This window comes from Anthonomus grandis, chromosome 19 (assembly GCF_022605725.1).
Source record: "Anthonomus grandis grandis chromosome 19, icAntGran1.3, whole genome shotgun sequence".
Classification (NCBI taxonomy): domain Eukaryota; kingdom Metazoa; phylum Arthropoda; class Insecta; order Coleoptera; family Curculionidae; genus Anthonomus; species Anthonomus grandis.
This window is the reverse complement of record NC_065564.1, coordinates 11283100-11306869: the sequence shown is the minus strand read 5'-3', so window position 1 is coordinate 11306869 and position 23770 is coordinate 11283100. Positions and strand designations below refer to the sequence as shown.

General features: G+C 30.2%; 1 protein-coding gene across 5 annotated transcripts in view; it reads left to right on the top strand.

Moving 5' to 3' along the window:
- The window catches only part of LOC126747250 (otoferlin), a 228244-nt gene that overhangs the window by 91898 nt on the left and 112576 nt on the right, over nucleotides 1-23770 (top strand). For all 5 annotated transcript variants that reach the window (XM_050455768.1, XM_050455771.1, XM_050455770.1 and 2 more), the window contains exons 17-21: nucleotides 8151-8399; nucleotides 13760-13964; nucleotides 14022-14260; nucleotides 16247-16306; nucleotides 18446-18582. In XM_050455768.1, coding sequence (XP_050311725.1) covers nucleotides 8151-8399; nucleotides 13760-13964; nucleotides 14022-14260; nucleotides 16247-16306; nucleotides 18446-18582 — 890 coding nt within the window. The remainder of the gene's footprint in view (nucleotides 1-8150; nucleotides 8400-13759; nucleotides 13965-14021; nucleotides 14261-16246; nucleotides 16307-18445; nucleotides 18583-23770) is intronic.

The following is a 23770-nucleotide window of genomic DNA, read 5'->3' as shown; positions in this document are numbered from 1 at the left end:
AGCCGGGTGTAATTGTGGATCATACGTAAGTAGAAAATCCTTTATAATTTTTAAAATTTTGCATTTTTTTACTTCATCCTCACTTTTTTATCAATAAAATGTTCAAACTCAACATTCTATGTAAAAATTTTCAAAAAAAAATCGTTTTTTAGACGTCCCTTTAACTTTAACGGAGCCATGGGATGTTTTTGATTATAAGATATTTTTGCATTTTGCAACCTCCCACCAACTCTCAATATTCCATCAAAATCTTAAAAAGGGAAGAGAGAATTAATAGAGCCTTTTATTGGCAAGTTTGTTAGAAGACATTTTAGTTCTTGGGCAAAGTGGTGAGCTTGTTTGCATTTAAGAATTATTTTGAATGCATTATCTAATTCAGGAATAGTTATATAACCTGAAGCTTTTGTTTTATTTTTAAGACAATTAAAAAATCTTAGCATATAAGCTACAATTTTCTCAAGTTTAGAAATTGAAGAATAGTTTTCAAAAAATGACCTTTCGTTGTAAAAATGTACCTTTTATTCAGGCAAAATTTCAACAATAGGAGCCAAAGTTTCTGAATGAACAAAACTTTTATTTTGCAGTATGGTTGGCAGTTGGACATACAACCATATTTTATTGAGCTCAAGCTCTGGAGGTTGAAGTCCTCTAGACAACATGTCAGCTGGGTTATCTTTTGTATTAACATAAAGCTATTTAAATTGGGATGAAAGTTCATGGATTTTTAAAACTCTATTTCCTACATATGGATTAAGTTTGACTGGAGTTGATTTTATCCAAGCCAAGACAATAGTTGAGTCGGAATATAAAAACACTTTATTTACTTTGGACTTTAAAAGATCATAGACTTTCTTGGATAAAGTTGAAAGCAAAACAGCAGCATTAAGCTCCAGTCTAGGGACAGTTAATTTTTTATCAATTGGAACAATTCGAGATTTCGAACAAATAAGATTGACATGAATTCTATCAAGGAAAATTGTTCTTGAATAAAGAACAGCGCCATAGGCAATTGTAGAGGCATCACAGTAACCAACAATTTCTATGCACTCGGCATTTGTAAAATACAAACTTCTTGATATATTTAAGGTAGGCATATCGAGAAAATTATTTAAAAATTCTTGCCACTCATCAAATAGTTCACCTGGCAAAACATCATTCCACTTAATTTTACTTATCCAAATTTTTTGCATAAATATTTTGGCAGTTACCAAAACTGGACCGGCTAGACCAAGTAGATCATAAAATTGTGATATAAAACTGACTGGCCTCTTTGTTAGAATTAGCTTTGCATCAAGAACTGATGGAGATTGAAGTTTGAAATTGTTAGTTTTTGTGTCATAAGATAAGCCCAAAGTCTTGACAACAAAATTACTTTTGCTTATGTTGACATAAGCTAATCGACATAAGCTAAGTTGATAAATCATCTAAAGTATCATGGCCAGTGAGAACATCATCCACATAGGTTTCGTTTAAGATTGCTTGTGATGCCAGAGGAAAATCCCGACGTTCCTTGTTAGCCAATTCAACCAGACATCTTGTCGCTAAAAAAGATGAGCTTTTTAAACCATAAGTAACAGTTTGTAACTGTAAACATAAAAGAGGGCCATTTGGTTCTCGCCACAAAATATTCTGTAAGCAACGATGTTCTGGATATATTAAAATAATTCTGTACATTTGTTTAATGTCACAAAGGATAGCAAATTTATATGTTCTAAAAAGCACAAGAATGTCAAAAAGTTTACTCTGTACCACGGCACGATTGTAAAGAAAATCATTTATATATTTTTGACCTCATGGACCCATCCAAAACTACCCTCAACTTTGTAGTTTTCTTATCTTCACGAATTACTGGGAAGTAAACAGAGCCACTATTAAGATCATATGAATTTAAATCAACAATTTTGGCATGGTTCAATTCCAAATATTCATGAATAAATTTTTGATATTGAATAAACAGATTTGGATTGGCCTTAAATCGTTTTTCAAGATTTTCGAACCTCTTCAAAGCAACTGAAAATGAATCGCCCAAATTTAAATCAGTCATCTCTTGCTTTAAAGGTAATTTGACTTGATATTTATTGTTGATAACTTCAATTGAGTTTATATAGAGATTTTCACAAGCTTCTTTAAAGACTTCTGGAACCTTTTCGGTTTCCCAAAATTTGGAAGTGACATTTTCAACATTTTGAATACATGTTAGAGAGGTCAAATTGCACACTCTTTGCGAATTAGGGATTACACCACTTACAATAAAGCCAAAAAGAGTATTTTAAAATATTACATTTTCAGTTTCAATTTTCTCAGAAAGCAATATTTTAAAAAATATATATGAAGAAAGCAAAATATCAATTGGACTTGACTTATTAAAATTGGGGTCTGATAACTTAATATTTTCAGAAATTTTTAAATTTGAGAGATTAAAATTAGTTTGTGGCAAATTATGTGTAATTTTGTCCACCACAGAACACTTTGCATCTAGGTCAAAATTATATGAACAAGACTTAATATTTAAATTAACAGATTTTTGTAATAATTTCTGCGGAATTTTGAGTAATTCCAATTACACTTAAATAATTATCAAATGTTTTTAATTTTAACTTTTTTACTAGGTTACTTGTTACTAAATTTATTTGAGACCCAGTGACTATTAAACATTTTACCAAAACAAATTTATTATTTTTTCCCTTTACCTGAATAACAGCAGTAGGAAGCAGGACATTTTTAAAGCACTGATCAACCGAACCGAGAGTAACAACTCTTTGTTTCCCTTTGGGAGAACTACTAGATAAAACTTCATGAGGCTGATCCAAATGCAACAGGACATTGTGGCTTCTCTGACATTTTGTGCATTTAAATGTCATTTTACACTTACCTAAATGGCTACTTAGACACAACTTACAAAACTTATACCTGTCAATAAAATTGATTCTATCCGTTACACTAGTTGCCTTAAATTTTTACAATAAAAAAGTTTATGATTTGTTAGGGAACAATAAGGACATTTTGATTTATTTTTCTGTATTTCAGGTTGGGTTCTTAAATGTATGTGGGATTTATCTTTTGTGGGTTGAGTTTCTTGGGCACTAACAGCTTCTAAGGCTGTAGCCCTATTTTCAATGAAGGATAAAAATTCCTTTAAAGTTGGTAACTTAAACATGTCTCTATCTATTTGATATGCTCAATTAGTATATTGATCAAGCTTTTTTGAGAAAATGCAAAGAAGCAACATATCCCAAGTGTCAGCAGGTTGGTTTAAATTTTTAAGAGCACCAAGCTGTTGTTTCATTTTACTAAAAAATCCCTTAAAGCAGGGGCTGTACATTTTTGAATATTTGGGATGTCTAGAAGTTTATATATGTGATTACTAATAAGCATACTCTCATTGTTGTACCTATCATTAAGTAAATCTAAAGTGTCGTGATAAGAAGACTTTACAGTAGGTAAATTATTAATTAAACTTAAGGGTTCTCCCTTTAGATGTAGTTTTAAATGACATAATTTTTCTACATTGGTTTTTCTGGTGTTTCGATGCACCAGAGCTGTGAAAATATCAATGAATGGCTTAAATTCAATTAAAGTGTCATCAAAAATGGGGATGTTCAACCTGTTTAAACTTACATCTGGGATATGGTTTTCCTGAGCCACATTATCAATTATTGTTGGGCATTGTGACAGTAACATTAGGTGCACCTGGCTTAGGAAATAAAGAATCTATTACTGCAAGGCAGTCATAATAAAGAACCTCAATTTCATTTAAATCATCATCATGATTCGGGTCTATTACCAAAATTTCTGCTTGCAAATCTTGAATTTTGTCAAAACTCTCAGAAAAGTTGTTTTTCTAACAGAAAATGATTCAAATTTTCTTAAATCAGATTGGTCACTTACATGTTCATTGATGTACCTTGATATCCTTTCAATGCAAGCAATTGCCTGCTTTTTCTTGCTTTTTAGTCTTTTCAACTCAGTGGATTCAGGCGGAGACATTTTAAACCCTTAAAATCTAAAATAATTACAATATACCAAATAGTTTACAACAAATTGAAAATAATGAAAATGGAAATCGAAAATGTAAATAAAAACCCAGTACAATTACAAATGTACAAAATTTTGACAGTTCGGGTTAAAAAATAGTAAAAACGGTAAATGTACTAAAAATCACTAAATGTACAAAGTTCGTACTAATGAATGTACTAAAATCAATAAATGTACTAAACACTAGCTTCAAGATTTATGTACAAAAATGCCGCTATAAAATATAAATAATTAAATATCTTGTACATAAATGAAAAATCAAAACAATTTGTATTAAAACACAAGTGCAAATCACAAATAGAATGTTTATTTGTTGGTTTATTTTGATACCTTAATACTTCCAGTAACCTTAAATTGAGGTGGCGCCATCTGGCATTCCTTCCGTCAATTGTCCAGTTCTGGTTTGTTAAAAACGCCAGCTGTGCGCTGCGTGTCGATGTGGATTTCTGAATAGGTCGTAAACTCACCGCTAGGTGTCGCCACCGGCGTGGCTTTGAAAATTCCTTTCCAGGTTCCAGGAAAAAGGTGAAAGCGCAACAAATAGGATTTTTTTCTCACCAAAACTGCTTCTTGTAGGCTTTTCTCCAATATCCGGCTCGAAATACCAAAAATATGTGCATGCCCTTTTTACTGGTACACATATTCGGCGATGTAACTGCTTCAATATGTAGTTCAGTTCAGAGATCTCTTAGAATCTTTGATGTGCCGCAAACAGTCCGTGTGCCGGTGTTGCTTGTATTGTCACATGACATACAAGTTTAAATCGCAAAATTTTATGTGGAAAGAGTGTCAAAGTAATATTCTAAGCGATATTCAAACATTCCATTAAATAAATAAATGTTTTAAACATACTTTTTTAAATTTATACATTTGATTCGTAACATTTGAATTCAGACGTCCACGTACTATTTTGTTAGACGTCTGACCTCAATCACAGCCACTCAAGCGTGAAAAGTTGCACAATTTATTTGTATTTAAAACTTTATTATTCGGGATTTTTGGGTTTAGTTTTATTAAATTAGAAATTCAGGATAGTTGATAGCAAGATTATATTTAATTTAACTATAAGATTTAAGTACGTAAAATCAGTTTAACCAAAAATTTTAATTTAATAAGTTTAGTTTTTAGCGCCAGCAGTGGGATGTTTATAACAAGTGATGAGAGAATAGGTGGTACAAATTACTTAGGCCAATTTATTCTGTGGATTAAGGCATTAAAGATTTACTTTTTAACACAAAAGCGTAAAATGTTTTGGTTCTTTCTTATCTTCTAAAAAATTTTAAACTTATTTAATTAATAAAAAAAGGGTTTTCTTACTATGGCAAAAAAGGTACTTTTTTCCCAGAGAATGCAGGAAGAAGCAGTCCTTATTATATTGCTGAAGGACAAACAGAGGTAGTAAAATGTAAAAAAAAAATATACTTGTTTAATTAATAAAAAAAGGGGTTTCTTACCATATGCAACAATAACTAGTTTAGCTACAGATCTTTAATTTCTGCATCAGATTCATAATTATTCCAATTTATAATGAAACGGTCCCCTCCATTCAAAATAATTTGATGCAAATTACGATATTCCTCTTCGTATCTTATAATTTTTTGACTTTCTCCACTCTTCCTCTCCTAAACTCATAACTTCTTCCTTAATCAAATTTATAACTTTTTTATCAAATTTTGGATACTTATTTTTCCTGCGAATCCTCCTTTTTAGTTGTCCCCAAATCAACTCGATAGGATTAAATACACAATAATATGGAGAAAGTCTGAACACAGTATGACCATACTTTTTAGCTATGTTATCTACTACATACTGCTTTTCCCATGATTTGGTATTTACAACTTTCAATAATTGTTTCTTTGTATAAGATTCATGGAAATAGAGATAATGTTTTAATAAAAATGTCTCAATTTCCAATTTATGTGAAGATGTGTTTGGGATTTTTTCAGAAAGCCTTGAATGGTATGATGCATTATCCATAACAATCACACTGTTTTCCTTTAAATTTGGAATTAACGTTTTCTCAAACCAGGTTTCAAATATATCTGCATGCATGTTTCTATGATTTCATATATGGATCTTTCTTCCTCTCGAATTTTTTAAATATTTTCCAAATATTCTATACGCCACCTGACAATTCGAGTACCTTCCATTACAGCAGCCCTTTTGTTAACCATCTTAAACTTAAATCCAAGTTTTATTAGGTATCTATGCAAGGTTAAGACTGCGAAATGTTTGTCCCTTGCCGATAGGGTGTCCTTAACCATCTCTATAGTTGGAACCTCCTTATTTTTGTATTTAGAATACACGACTTCCCTTAGCAATTTGGCAATGTCCAAAGTCCCTTTGATTGTCCTGCATCTTTCCTTTTTTTCTGTCTTCCCTTTAATTAATTATCTTTTTTTTACAAAATAGCATATTGTACTATATGGAACCCCTGTTAAAACCACTGTTTTTTGCAAAGCACTACAATCATTTGTGATTCGAGGATCATTCCTTAGATTGTTTACATTTAAACATATTTGTTTGGCGTCTGTACTTAAACATTTACGTTTTAAAACTCCTTGATTTTCCCCTGTAGCTTTTACTTTCATGGCTTCTTTCTCTGTTTCCTCAACACTATAAACTGAACCATCAGAACTATATGAGTCTAAATTACTTTTAGACACAGATCAATGAGATCAATCAGATCAGATCAATTACTGATCACTCTTATTGTTTTCACCACAAATATTATTGTCTTTTTTGTGCACCCACGGTCTCCATAAGCCGACACAAACACTGTTCTCATTTGCCAAATTTTCCTCTCTATTTTCCCAGGGTCGAAACATTTTAAGGTCTTTAAGTATACTTCCTCACAGTAAAAACTGCAAAAAATTTAGACGAATACAGGCCAAATTCTAAATTCTCCACTTTTATAAACGTGTAAAAAACCAAAACCGGCAAAACACATCAAATAATAAGCTCACAAGACCCCCTCCCAACTATTAAAGGTGATAGACCCATCCTTAAAGATCTCTTTAAAAACACGACGAAAGTAATACAAAAACGGCCCAAAAATTTATCTGGGTACGGCCCCGTAATCCTCAAAATCAGTGGGATAGAGAGAGATACACAATCACTTGCACAACTGAAAGTAGGAATCGTCAGACCGCAGGTGTTTTATCTTTGTTTAATAGACTAGGTAAAAAGAGGTGACAGCCTGGGAGTACTGCAAGTGCTTAAAATGATTTGTAAAATGCTTGAATTTTAGCCCGCGGTCAATTTTTTGATATTATTTTCTTTTTAAAAATGGACATTTTCGAAAGAAAAAAAATAGCGTTCAATATGGGGTTTTACGTATATTTAAAATGATTTCATAGATAAATTATATAAAATTTTGCCATTTAAACATGTATATCATGCGACAATAAATACGACATAGACGCATGTACTATTTAGTGCGGCATCTGCGACACATCAAAGATTCTAATAGATCTCTGAACTGGACTTTAAAAGAAATGTGGACTGTATTTTCAGGAAGCGCTGGAGTCGGGAAAAAAGACACTGCCGATGAGAAAATTCCTATAATACACTATTTACAGCAACTTACACGTTTTATGTATACGATTCAGCATTTTGCTGCCCTAAAATATATATAATAGAAAACTAAAAAAGATTTCAGCGTGCTTCTCGCGGACTTTTAGAATGCACTGACGAACAACGCGGCTTACGCGCCCAAAGTCAATGTCACATAATCACTTGTCACTAAAATCAAATCACTGGCGTAGCGTCGCATCATAGGCGTGCACGTTACTTATAAATACTAACACAATTCAAAAATACATACAAATAAAAGGTTGTTGGATTTGTTTCCAACACTGGTGAACTAAAACAAAATGCTGGTACACGTATCAAATATTACTATCAAATTGGCATTTCTTGTACATTTACTAGGAAATAATATGGGGCCTACGAACGTTCGAGAAGAAGGTAATTTTAGTAAATAACCTGCGGCTGTTTTACCGTGACGCGGATACTTTATTTCATTGACCAAGTTTATAAATTAAAATTATCTTTACTTTTCTAAGAGCAATAGTCTATTATTCATATATAATTCTATTTTTTTCTCATTTCAGATATCCCAAGCCGCTAAAGCGCCAGAAGATGAAATATTACCAGTGCCTTCTTACTTAAAACCAATTGTCGAGTCGTACAAGGTAGAAATTTTATTTTGGGGTGTCAGACAATTGAAAAAAGTTAATATGATACGCATAAACAGGCCACGGGTAACTTTTTTTTGTGGAAATAAATCCATTGACTCAACAGTTATCGAAAATGCAAAGAAATGTTCTAATTTCACAAATAACGTTTGTTCGATTATCATCGTAAGTATTTTGAATATCTTGTTTGTAAGTGTGTTTTAAATTACAAGATTAGGGAAAAAAATACTTTCATATAGATTTTATATGTAAAGATGAGAATCTATGTAAGAAATGAAAAACAATTTTTTTTTATTTCTTAACCACATGGTTCAATTAAGTGACTAAAAGAAATCATGTTATGTCAAATATTTCTTTTACTCGTTCGTTACTTTTTAATTTTTTTTCAAGTTTTTTATTTTTAATTCAATTTTCCATATGATATTATAATTCATATTATATCCAATATTAATATACCATAGACCATATTAATTCAATGGTCCAAAATATGAAGGTATTATTATCTATTAAGGTAGAGGAATTCGTCAAAAGTCGGGAGACGCGTTTAAAATCAAGTATGACTTCTAGTGCCGCTGTTTTTTGGATGGGTTCTGTTAAGTGGCATAGTGTCTCTGTACATGTATAGTCTTGTCTAATGTCGTTGTCTACAACTTTCTCTCCTTGATCATATAAAACATTTAAAGTCTTACTAGATGTTGCATTTTAATTTGCACAATTGTAGTAAATGTCTATACTGTAAATGTCTATACTTGTGTATCTATACTTCTTTACCCCTAATGCGTATTATATTAATTTATATAAAATTGCAATTTTTACTACCTGATTTTATTATTTAAAGCACTAATAATTTATTAAATTTTGAAGAAATGTTAAAGAGTTAGGAGTCTCTAGTTATTAATAAGTTAGTAACATTAACAAACTTGTTAGTAAAGCGATATGTAAGACTTTTTTACGATTAGTTTTATGAATTATATTTTCTACTCTCCTTAATAGAACACTGGTTTACTGTAGATATTTTAATAAAAGATATGGTAATTACAATAAAAATAAATACATCGATATTCTAAGATTGTAACCGAATTTAAAAAGAACAAAGGTGGAGCACACTCCACTGTTGAAGTCTAGCATGTGACTAACTACAAGAATGATAGACAGAACCAGTGGCGAGTTTATTACACTTAATAAAAATCTTAAACTTAGTTTTAAGCTAAATCTAATAACTTTATTTAAACTTCGGCATTGAAGGTTATAAGCGTATTATATAATATACAGATGTCCCTTGAGTGGTAAACTACATTTGCTTGTGCTCCTACTGTTAATGTAAATTTTGAATTGTACAGTAGCAATTAATTACTTTTTTTAATTACTTTGTTGTTTATTGGTGGATTTGTAATAGAGTTATTATGAATAATTTGATCAATTTCTCTCTTAAAGCTCAAAATATTAATCTTAAAGTAATAAGTGCACGTGTAGATGATCTGTTAAAGCAGTTTAATGATGCGCACGGAATTTATCAATCATAAACAAATAGAACTAGCCTCCAATGGCGACAAAAATATCGGTTTAATAAACAAATTAATCACATTTCAAGAGAGTATGACATTATCATTAGAAATAAGAAAGATTAAGTTGGACGTCACTGACCTGGAAAAGAGAACAAGCTGTATATAACTAAACAGAAATTTGAGTTCAATCGTCTTGTATGGCGTAGAGGAATCCTCTTCCATGATCTATTTAATAATGTAGTAACCCTATTAATTAAAAAAATTATCTAAAAAAATAGATCAACCGCATATGTCATTCTGTTACTGTTTTGAAAAAAATATCGCAAAACCAAAACAAGAAGCGGCGACCACTTTTAGTTCGCTTTACCTGACGTTGGATGCGCGATCAAGTGTTTTTAGTTAAAAAACGGTTAAAAGGTTCGCAGATTTTAATAAGAAAACTATTGACAGCGGTGAACTATATTAATATTAACTGTAACCTGTAAGTAATATTTGAATACCTACGCTTAAGATAACCTAAAACTGTCTGTTTTATTTGCATAGGAAAAAACATAACTTTAGGTCATATTCATCAAAAAGGTTATCGAAAAAAGAATCTTCATTAACTAAAAATATTTAAAGAAACATTATATAAGTTATTCCCATATTATGAGTTATTCCCATATAAGAAAAAAACCAACCAAACTTACCAATATTGTCAGATGTAGCTGATTTTCTACTTCTAAGTATTAAATCAGAGTGTGATCCTTTTTTGTATGATCGTGTCTTTACTTGTACTAGGCTGATCAGTAATATCAGTAAAAATATGTTTAAACTAAATTTAGAAGTGGTCAAATCTTTTGAAAGTTACTAATAGTATTTTCAACGGAAAAGACATCTTTTGTTAAATCATGTTTGGGTGAATCATTAGTAAAATTGGTCTATATTTCACTCTTTGGTTGCACATTTTTACCTAAAATACCAATATTCTATAGCTTACTATGTATGTACGTGTACAAAGACATAGTTTGGAATTATTGTATATATAGAAATAACTTTCTTTTTCTTACTAAATAAAACAGTTTTCCTGTTTGGGAATCAATTCAAGGACACACAGTATAAACAACAGTAAAAACATAATACGAGCAACAGTTTACAAATATTATGTATAAAGCTATTGTACTATACTTAATTAATTTTTTTTTCGGAACAAGACATCTTTGTTTACGAAGTGTTTTATATTTTCCTACCTTCTTGTGCTTCACACGTTCCTGTTTGTTGTTTTAATAAGGAACAATTATCTTTTCTTCTTGGTAACTGACATCATTAGAGATCGTTTATAGCGGAAAACTAGTAAACCACTATTCCCAAATCAACATTTAACCAAAAAAACAACCTTAACATAACCTTTAAATATAAGTACATACTAAATACTAGACTCTTTCTGGTGGATAAAGGTGATATGTTACCTTAGCACGTTTATCCAAAAAAACTCCAAATAGTGGTTCATGATACGTTTAACCTCTGGGAATCTTGTTTTGTTTTAATATTAGAAGAAAAAACTCGTAAATATAAAATATATGTGATCTTTTATCAAGAAAAGAATTTAAATGAATTTTTATTAAGAAATACGATTTTTCGTTAAATGTGATGACCTTTATCCACTTGTGTCTTCAATTCTGGTATACCAGACTCCAACCAATATAATAATAATCAAGAATCCTACTTAGAAGAGGATCAGAATTAGTACTCTTAACTTAAGTGGACTTTTAGCGGCTAAACTCATAGTAAATACCCTGTTAGTATTCTGTAAACACTATGGTACACCTTTGAGAATAGATTGCGATTACAGACCTCAATTTAACAAAACGTTGTTAAAATATCTTTGTCGTTTATTTTACATAATAGCCCTTTCGAAATAACACCAATTTTCGAAAATTAATTTTGACAGGTTAATATTCTGAATACATTTTCTTATTTTTAGTTTCTGCAGCCTATTCGCAATGTTTTTATCCCAAACATTCCTTGCCCTAAAAGCAACAGAATAAAAATATTTCTCCGTGAAAAAGGAAATATAAAAATGTTCATTATAAATGGTCTTTTTTAGTATATGAGGAATTACTTCCAAAAAAAGAAGCAGAATCAAATAACGAAATTATTTTAAAGCGTCTATTAGTTAACTTTAATAATGCACAGATACCTAAAATGACTACTTTTTAAAACAGAAGTCCAAGCCCACATAAACCTTCTTAGCCAAATTTTTGATTAAGCAAACATAAAATTAAAAAAAAATCAATGGCGATACAAAAAAAAATTTCCTTCACAGAAACGTGGTATTCTAAACCAAAGTTTACAGAATAGAATACAAGTTGGGTCACTCGACGCCATTATTAACGGAAATTTAAATGGGGACGCCAGCTCTTTGAAAATCATCGTACAAGGGCATCGCCGCTTCTGCAGGTGTGAGCTATAAAACGAGTGTGGAGACCGGGGTAATAAAAGCCAAAACTTGGCTATTGATAGTGTTTACCTGGGTGTAGGGGAACGCTGGAAATTCCATAGGCTTTTCATAGCCAATGCACGAGTAATATCTAAAAACTAATATTTAACGCTGACATAGCAATAAGAGTATATATAAGTAACCGTAACGCATTAAACAGTAACATTAATATAGTGCAAAAGCCTAGTTGCTGTTCATATTAATTTTTCCATAGATTTAAGTACGTTTTTGTAACAATAAAGTTTTTTTAAAAGGAACTTCGCCCAGCTGTGGTCTTATTTCACGAGTAACCTATTTGCATCAATTTATTACCTTTTTGTTTGTACCTATTTGATCATGAACATATTTGGGATTGTAGGATATAAAACTAGGTATATAGGTTATCAAAGACTGGTTAAAGTTTTATTAAAATAAGTAGGTACATTATAATTGGACGGAGATGCTGACCATTTTATTGATATAATAACTTTCTTCTAAACATATTTTTTAACCTAAATACGAAACACATCAACTTATATAAAATAATTATTTAGTATGATACCTAAGTACTACGAGTGTTTACAACTGTTTTAATATGTTAAGCTTGCTTACATCAACATCTTTACCTTTTTTTAGATTTTTCTTTTTTAATATCGGCATTTATAAATTTTAATGTATAATAGATACGAACCTTTATGTATAAATTTAAAAAATAATTAATGGGAAATTCATTGCAGGGATGCTTAAAGGTAACGTTAGAAAATAGTTTTTTAAGATTATAGCCAATTGGTTCTTGCGCTGATAATTTATTAAATTTATTAAAAAAATAATATAGGGCATAATATAGGACAAAGGGGCCCTATAAAATGGCCTGCTAGATCTCCTGATATAACGCCGTTAGACTTTTTTCTATGGGGTCATTTGAAATCTAATGTGTTTACTCCCTAATCTGAAAGTTTAGATGAACTTCGTCAATGCATCATCGACAGCTGCCATGATATCCCACAACATGTTTTTGAAAATGTCCGTCAGGAATTTGAACATCGCCTATATCATTGTTTGGCCAAAAACGGGGAACATTTTGAACACTTATTGAAATAAAAACTGATATTTTCATGTTTTTGTTTTCTATCTGAACAAATTAAGATAAACAAAGATTTTTCTAATTTTCTCGAAAACGAATCGACCGATTTAAAAAAATCAAACAAGTCAAAATAAAAGACCTTTTAAACAAGCTATTACTCGATACCCCTTGCCATTTAAAATTTTTAAGGGGATAACCCTGGGCGGCAGAGGGTAAAAGGGGGTGAAGTAATTTTAGGTTAGAAAGTTATCCTCCTTGACAAACCTGTTGACGTATTTCGGCGATTTTTTTTAAACAGTGGTTTTCGATAAATCCGTGGTGGGAAGTTTTTAAATGAACACCCTTTATATAAAATTACAACATACATGATATGATGATAATAAGTTTTAAAATGAAATAAATAAATTAATTTAAAAAGTCCTCCTTGTTAATTTTTTTTTAATTGGTGTTTTATTTAAGTTATTTCTAAACATTTTAGAATATGCCTTGTCAAGAAAAATATCCTGACGCTTTTCAATTTAAACTATTTGATAGCAGGCGATTTGGCGTTTATGTTTTTGCGGGAATCAGTATAAGCGACACTACACCATTTCTTTTTACGCCAATGACTGTAGACGAAAGAAACAATTTACTGAATACTATACAGTATCAGTCTGATAGTTTTCTGATGAATAGTATCACAAGTAAATGTTTTTTACTTAAATATTCTACAATAGTAATCATACTTACATTATCTGTAGGTTCGGAAATATTTGTTGATAACTGGGATAAAGCCCTTATAAAAAAAGATGAACCATTACCTCAAGAATCATCAAGAACAAAGTGTTGGTCCAAATTTGTAAACATAATTCGGAAAATTTACTCGTTTAGAAAGTTTACCAGATCAACAAAAAGTGATTATACAATTCTTTCTATAGATGATCAAGAAGAAGATGAAGCTGATTTTGATTGGTGGACTAAATTTTACGCCTCTATAGATGTGAGTATAGATTACCTTAAACGTTTTCAATTGATGTGGTTTTGCTAATAATAAATACTCTTTATATATCATTTGTATTTTAAGCGTTTTCAAATTATATTCTAGCTATCTATATAAAATTATTAAATGAACATTTTGAAAGTCGAAAATTTAATTCGGTAAACAGCCTTAATGATATTTAAGGGGTGATAGTGTGAAGAAAGTAATTGGGCATTCAATTTTTAAGTCAAGAAGACCCATCCGGTGAAATAAACGATATTAAATATTTTCACCTGCAAATGACTGTGCTGAGTTACTGATAAAAGGTCGGAGTTTTATAATCATTCCAAGTTACCATTCCTTTATTTTAACATAAGTGTAAGAATAACCGAAACTTACACTCATAATAAATCTAAAATATAATATTATTTTTAAGAAAATATCACTGCTATAGCACGAATCTCAGTATAGCAAGGAAGTGCGCTTCACCATTAGCGGTTTGCTTCACCATAAGTGGCCAGGCACTCAGGCAAACTAAACCTTGCAGCCGTCTTTTGCCAGTTGCATCAGAGGCTTTGCTATTAGCAGATTAAGAAAACTATATTGCAGTATCCGTAGTTTAAAATTTCCTGTTTGCATTTTAAGATAATGATGAATACTTCAGTTTGGAAGGCTTTTGAACATTGCTCCCTGAGCGAGTTAGACCTGGTGGTATATGGGCTCTTATTGCAGAAGCTTGCACAAACCTCTCTCATTCATTATTGAGCCATCTGTATACCAGGCAGTAAATACCTGTTTGCTACTGCAGTACTAGTAGAGCCCCGCCTCTTCTTTACCTGCGAATCCCTTATAGTTGATTGTTGAGAGTCTCATATAGTCACATCGCATCAGAAGGAGAGAATATTCCTGTATGTTCTGCGACAAGATTTTAGCGTGGTTAAGCAGCAATATCTTAGATAATAAGTAAATCAGAAAAAGTATCGTAAATCAGGAACCCAGTCCTTCTGTAATACACTTTTGTGTCAGGAACACACTATATATTTTTATCAAGATTGACAAAATACAAAACCTTCACCTGACTTCAAACCTGACGGCATTAACTATTGCTTAATTGTTCTCAAGGTAAACAACAAAACTGATTCAAATGTGATATAAAAAATACCTATATTTTCAGATGTTTGTTCTGATGCCGGCACCATTGGTTTGATAGTTTGCGAACCTTCATTTGCCAGAGGTTTGCATTGGACATGATGTTTCTCTTACATGAATCAAGGTTATACTATATCTTCAATACTATAACCTTGTTTACATACAGATTTTTTGCTTAATATAAGCAACTTGTTTATTTTCCCGTCATAGCTTTTAATTATATCTGCGAAGCTTATTTCTTTCGCAGTATTTCGGGATATTATCCTGCGATATTTAAAAAAATGTTCCTTTAAGCATTCCTTTTTCATTTTAAAAATGTCAGTTTTGAGAGCGTAACTGACAGATTCTATAGAGATTAGACGAAACTTTTCCTTTTCTTAATGATCATATCTATAAAATATGGCCCTTGGGATAAAAAAAACGAGAGTCCCCTCTAAGCTTGGTAAATAATATCTAAAACCTTTTAAAAATCTTGTAACGTATTTACGAATTTCTCTAAACTGTAAATATCCAGGTTATACTTCTTATTAGATATCAAGAGCGCTTCTTTAACTTTCAATTCTCTGCCCCAAGGGAATTTGAAGTTATTTTATTTCGACCTTAAGAGCACTTATTTCTGTAATAGCTCCTGTTGTGACCTGTAATTTCTTTTAATTTCTTCTTTATTGCATGTTTCTGATTATCTGCGCTTTGCCTAATAATATTTTGCCTTAAATTGTATAAGTTCTCAACAGTTATATCAATATCCAAATCAAATAGCTCTGACATCTAAAATATTGAATAGTTAAAGAGGATTAGCCGCATTAGTATTATATTAAATATAAATTATTATATGTATTTAATTGTTTTTTGTTTTAGGAAGTAGATTCCAATTTAAAAAAGAACCAGATTCCTCCATCACATCGACGTAAGCTTAAGGTAATTATTGCAATTTTATTAAATTCTATATTATCAATATAATAATTTTGTATTATATTATTGTTTCCCTTTTAAATTTATTATTTTTAAATTGAAATTGAAGCAATTTAGAATATCCAAGAAATGTTGATTAATTAATTTGATCATAGAAATGTATTTTTTATTTGCTTTTAAAAAGTTGCAAATATGTATGGGTTTATATCTTGTTGAAAATATTTTTGATTTGTATTTTGATATTTGTGCATTTCTTGCTTATGATATTTTTATTTACTGATGTTGTTTATTTTTTGTTTCTAATTCTGTATGATTTATTCCTGTTTATGTGCAGACGTAAATATTCAAAACATTATTTACATTTCAACTGTAATTTTTCTCTCTTTATTTACATTGTGTTACAAGCTTATTCTTACCTTAATTATTTAAGTATACATCTCGCTTATTTTTTTTAAATTTGCATTTGAAATATCAATTACACTTCAAAATAAAACTACTGCAATAAATATCAAATATTTTTTTTTTAAAATTAAAAAAAAATATATAATAATTTTTATATTTTATGGATGAATAACTAATACAAATAATTTCGGTAAAAGATCAAGTTAATTTTAACAGTTATTTACAACTTTCTGGCAACGTAAATAATACTATTTATAGTGCAGAATTTTTTAAGGTCGATCATTTTATCCTCCAGCACTTTCATAGTTTCCTTTTTTTTTGAGGTATTCTTCGCAGAAAATTTTATTGAAGTTGCTAGTTCAGTTGTTATAATTGTCTCTGAAGGTATAGTATTACAAATAGCTTTCTAGTAGTAAATAATTTGTATCCTATTCCCGAATATTTCTTTTCTAATTTTGTTAATTTATTTATTTAAAAGTATAAGATTATAATACTGATATTAATTTATATCAGGCAAGAAAATCTTCAAGAACGGCCTTGGATGACGAAATTATGAAAATAGCAATTTAGACAAATTCTGACATGGTCGAGATACATCTAAATATTTGCAAATGAAAATGCAAGAGAAGTACATAGATCACTATACAAGTCAAATAGTACTCGATTAAGTAAACTATTGTCAAAGTCACTTGATGCCAAGTAAATACCATTGACAACTAGTCCTAGATGGAATAAAGCATTTAATAATATCCCAACTATATCACTTCTCAATACACTTATACAAAAAAGAATTCCATCCAACATTCCAAGAAGTTAATTATAGTCGTCACCGGTATAATTTGTTTTGGACAGTTGTCAAGGTTATCGACATAAATTAAGTCTACCGATGACTATACCTAGGAGTCGTTTTCGACTAAAAATTGCTCAAAAAGGCTCACAGAAATTGGGACTCAAAACTAAAATGAAACTTATGGCTGTATAACGTGGTAGTAAGATCACTGTTACCATATGGTTCAATCGCCTTAGAATTTCAGAGAGCCCAAGTTAGAGATCAAGCAAATACATATAGTGCCCAGTGCCACGCCTTTCGAATTCAATAAAAAAATATTATTAACTTTATCTAGGCTATAAAGAGTTTGTAGGTAATAAATTTCTACATGTTGGCGTAGCATAGGGCCGTGTCAATAACGTCAATTTCATTCTAATCTAATCTATTAGCTTTTAATTCATAATCCGGCCGCTATAGATCGCTTAAGGCAGCTGATCTCCGCATTTATCAAATGAGGTGACACGGGCGCAAGATTGAATAATAACTGGGTTCGCAAAGTAGCTACATCGGTGCTGTCGGTATCTCAGAGTACTTTGGGGCTAAAATGTAGCTCGCTCTGATTGGCTACTCTGAACATATTCTATCTTTGTTTTTATGTTTATTCACCTTAATATCACGTTTTGCAAAAGAGAATATTTTTAAATGTAGATGATTAACAATTACCCCAATAATTATTAATAATATATAATAGGAAAAAATAAATAATACTATCAAATGCCAAAAGGTTTGTTGTGCCAATTAAAGTGAGGTACGTTTTTGGCCAACAGCGACGATGTAGCTATTTTCTGAATCTAGTTATCGTTTATTTATAACTGGTTTAGCATACAGATCAGTCTCCTTATAATAAGACTAGAGCTTATTGATATCGCTTATTAATAACTCTAAAAAATTGTACAAAATCATTTATTTTTTAGGTGTTTCCTAATGAACTGGAGAACCAAGCTGAATTTGAGGGATTTTCCGATATTCTTACTTCATTTGAGATATTTAAGGGAAAGAGAACCGGCGATGAAATCTTAGATGAGCAGCTAACGACTGCTGTCTTGAAGGGGTAAATATTAATTTGTTATAACTAAATCTTACAGGAACGCATAATTTAGTAACAAGTATAGCAAATATTTATATAAATGATTATTTATTACCATTTTACATGTACTGTCATATCATGTCAATAGTGAAAGAAATTTTGTTTGGCAACATCTATGACTATATAGAATTTGCCAAGCAATCTCTATGTTTCCTGTAAACATAGATTTGCAAATTCTTGGCTACAGATACAGAGTGATGAAATTTCAAATTTTTCGGTTTTTCAATTACTGTTATTCTTCTAAAAATAGCAATTTAGACGAATTCTGACATGATCAAGATACATCTAAAAATTTGCAAATAAAAATGCAAGAGAAGTACATAGATCACTATACAAGTAAAATAGTACTCGATTACGGAAATATTCGAATATTTACACAGTCTTGTAATAAACTGGCATTTTCAACAAAAACAGCAATAACGCAGCTATACTTTTGGCTTCTCGATCATACTGTGACGAGAAGCTATTCGAAATGCATAGAGCACCACCCCGAGAGCAACATAACCAAAACAGAAAACAACAAAAATTCCTTATGTTTCAGTTATTAATTAACAAGTTGTTTGGATCTGGCATGCTATATCTTTATTTTATTTAAAGGATGCAGGCGCTTCTATCTCCGAATTTTTCTTTAATGACTGCAGAATTTCTGCAGATGTTATCTTAATAGTTTTGCAGTAAGCCCCAACTTTCTTTGTAAAGCCTTTTTTTATGAACCCAACACTTTACTAAATATTTATGGGCAGAAGAAAAACTTCATGGAATTGGGAAAACCTATTTTTCGTGAAATGTCAAGGGATTCTTTTTTTGTCTGACCTACTCACTAGTAAATTTTATTTGCACTTTTTAAACCGAGCCATAAAATATAGTATTTCCATGACCTGCAGGATTTTTAGGTTGGCTAAAGACTATTTAAACCAAATATATCACAAACAGTGGATAGGACCTATGGTCTTCAGTCTTGTCCCTCTAAAACTCTTGAGCTAAATAGCATAGATTTTTTTTTAAATCTTCGTTATAAAACATCACCGAAAAATAGACTACGATACCGAATAATAAATGAATTTGAAACCATAAGAAATACTTCCGAGTTATTTCAAAAAAATGTGAGAATCAATGCGAAAAAATCGGCCTGTAAAAAAGAAGAAGTTACTTTCAAAAAAACAGTATTCGAAAAAAAGTAGGAGAAACTCCTGTAAATCCTTAAGTACTTACTGGTTTTTTTTGCCAGTATTATAGACTCTTTTGTATCATAGACCTATTATTTACAATGTGATTTTAAAGTTTAACAACTTATACGGTGCATACGCAGAAATAGCCAATTAAGAAATACTATAAGTTATATGTTACACTTTAAAACCATACTCCACATTTAATTCTCAAATTTTAGTTAAATACATTACAAACACTGCTATAAGTAGATAAGCGTGATAAACTTCAGGAGGAAATTCAGCATAAAAAATGTGTGTATAAACATGTCACCAAAAGATACGGAAAATTGGATTTTTTCTTACAAACTGAAGATAAATCAAAATTTACTGGGTTTTATAAGGTAGTTATGCCGCATTTCTTAATATACATTTAAGAATTTTATATTGATCATTAACGAGGTAACTCTTGATATTCGCAATGTAAAAAATTGTATCATATTTCAAATTAAAAACTAATTAAATTCCTCGTTTATTATTTTTTAAATACTCATACCTTCTTTCATATACAAAAAGTAAAACATCTAAACGTATTTTCTTTTTTTAAATACAATATCACAAATACCTAATAATATTAATATTAAACGAAAACAACAACAGAAAGTAATTCTACTAAGAAAGATTACATATTGATTGACGTATTCTTGCATATATTCCAGGTTGGTTTCTTATTATCCCATCTAGTTATAAGTCGATTCCTAAGGTCTTTAATAATTTTGATCAAAGTGCAATAAACTAGAAACATTAGAAAATCCGAAGATATCCAGACTTCCCCTACCTATGCAACGTTTCGACCGTCTTTACCATTTATCACACCATCTTTTGTCATACAAAAAATGAGATGAATATTCACATGACTCGTTATTATCGTTATTGTTTTATTACCTCAAAAAAACTTTATTTAAATATCTTAACCGGTTTAAAATGCAAGAAATATATCGTTAGTCTGTAAGAAAAATCTCCATCCCGTGTCTCAGAAAACGAACCATTTGAGAATATACGTTTATGTAGCATATTCTCGCTATTTTTTAATTCAGAATCGGTCCTTGGAATTTTTCGCAATACTAACACCCTGTATTTATGTTAGCCTGTTAAAGCTTAAAAGAATGGTTTTTAAAACCAGTACTCAAAATAATGCTATTTACCACAAATTTTGTGGTAAATAGCAAGTGGCTTATTATATTAGCGCTTATGAAGCTAATACATCTAACGAACTTCTCTAGTTAATTCAAAGTACGCTGCTAGGTCGGATGCTGCAGAAAGTCTAAAACAAAAATGATGCAAAAGTGAAAACTACATTGGGAGTTTTGCTCAATTATCATTTAAATTGAATTAATGTTTTTCAGAGTGCTTCTTCAACTTTTGATCAAATATCTATGGCAGAAAAGTTCTTAGGAAAAAAAAAATTATGGATAATAAAAAATAAAAATGAGAGTGGGATTTCGAAATAGGTGGTTTGTCAAAGCTGAATTTATTATCAGTTTCAACTATGTTCTAATGTCAACTATAATTGTGAGTTTTTGAGATGATGCTTTAAAATACTATTCGCTATTGACTGCGCAACACATATTATGTCTTTAATGTGACCTCAAAAGACAATGTATTTCAACCACGCTTTGCATTTCCAAATTTTTTTTACTTTCGTCTGGAAGTTTGATTTTCTTTACCTGCAAAACTCCTATAAGCTACAAGGTTGTCTTTTAGACGCCTAAACATAGATCTACCAGGTTGTCATCTTTTTAGATATTCATTTCAATCTGTTTCTTCAATTTTATATTCTTATCATATTTTCGACCAATAATCATTTTAAAATATTGGAAATTGAAAAGAAATATTAAAACCTACTACCATGAAATCTCAATTTTGGTAATTTTAATTATTTATATTGATAAAACATAAACATTTTATATCTGGTTGAAGAGCATTTCTAAAGAAGGATCATTTGAAAATGGTACAATTTAATATGGCGCCTATAAGAAAAAGAAAATTTAATTTCGGCCACTTTCAGCAAAGTGAGCCAAGATTATTTTTTACTTTATTTTCAAATTCACGCTCATTTCTTATGCCAACACTAAAAATCTAATTTTTGTATTTGATATAATAAACAAGATATAAAAGATTTTATGACACGCACTTCTTTCTTTTTTACCTGTGTATTCGTTGTTATTGAAAATTCAAAGAAGTAAATGACAAATAATTTTTTTTTATTTACTAGATTGCGACTGTTTCCTCATTTGGTCTATTTGGATTTTTAACGATTTCCAATATTCCCATGTACATAATTTTAAAATGGACACCTCGTATCCATTCTTGTAGGCAAAGACACACAACAGATGCAGATCAATGACATGACAGGTCTTAAAATGTAAATTGCTCCCCAATCAAAATTTCTGAATTTTTTATATGTTTTGGTTTATGATAAAAAATTACTTTTTTATCATTGCTATAAAATCTCAGCTTTACTGGGTGTATCCGAAAATTGAGCCCAAAAGTGAAAATCTGTGTTATGACTATTTTTTTGAATTGAACTACAAAATCAAAACATATAACATTTTTTACTATTTAAAGACATCAGAATAGAAAAATACAATAAGGAAACCTTTTACAATACAACATTTTCGATGCAATAACTATATATCTTTACCGGGTTCCTGAAAAGGAGATGAATTATTGTGATTTTTTTAAAATACTTTCTTAATTATTCAAATTATCATTAATTAAAATAAATATTTATGGATAACTGTCTATTGTGTAATTAAATGAAAGTCATATTATACAGAGTCAGTTTAAAGTTATTAAAAAAAAACTTTGTTATACAAATTTAATATATACATAATAATATTTTTAAATATTGATTATTGCCTTGTTCTAGCAGAGAAAATCAAAACCTCATATATATAAGAAATAGCTGAAATGTAGTCAATTAGGTTTTTGAAGTATTTAAATACATTGTATGTTATGTGACGAAAAGTAAAAATCATACCATTAATCAACAATAGTTTTTTATTTTCTTTTCAACTACCTAATCTATAATTTTAATATTATTGTGTCTATAATCTGCATATCCGATACGTTGTAGCAAAGCATCTGAAGGGTACTGAATATGGTTTTCATGTCGGGAATATCCCAAATACCACAACACAGACGAGACATAGGTACGTACACCTAATGTTCGGCCACCGGATTTAAAAGTACAATATAACTCCGTAATTAAATTGTCTATATTTTCGTTGTATGCTGATTGTACAAGGTGTGTTTTAGCTTTTGAGTAAATCTTAAATCAATTCGAGTACAAATTAAATGATTTTCAAATAAGTGATTTTGAAAGGCATTTTCATTATTCATACCTCTATTCGTTTTGTCTTTAATGTAGGATGCACTAATCAAAACAACCAAAACATTTGGATCTAATGTAGTTAAGTGGCAGTTGCGGAAAAAAGTCATTATTTAAATCCAAATCAGCACAAGGTCCTAAACCGAAACGCTAATCCAACCCTTCTGTATAAATCTGTAGCTGATTAACTTTTTGAAGCTCAATAATATTAAGCATTGTTATAACTAAGTCATTGTTACAACTAGTAATTAAAAAAGTAAAATCTGTATTGATGTGACAAATTTATAATGAGTCACTTATTTTATTGGGTATTACCGTTGATTGAAAAGGGAATCGCCTCTTCAATCAACGTCCCTTGTAGCAAAAATGAATTTAGAAATTACTATCTCACATGCTCAAAAATTAAAAAGGAGAAGAAAATAGACCTATTAACGTATTGAAAAGAAATAAGAACTCAAATCTATAATAATTCTTTATTTAATTTAAGTTCAATAAGTTTTAAATACAATTATTTACTTGAGGTATAATAGATTTTTTTATATATACCTAGGAGCTGAGGTTTAATCTATTAATCTTTGAGCTCGTTTCTTTTTTTCAATATCCTACCTAACTT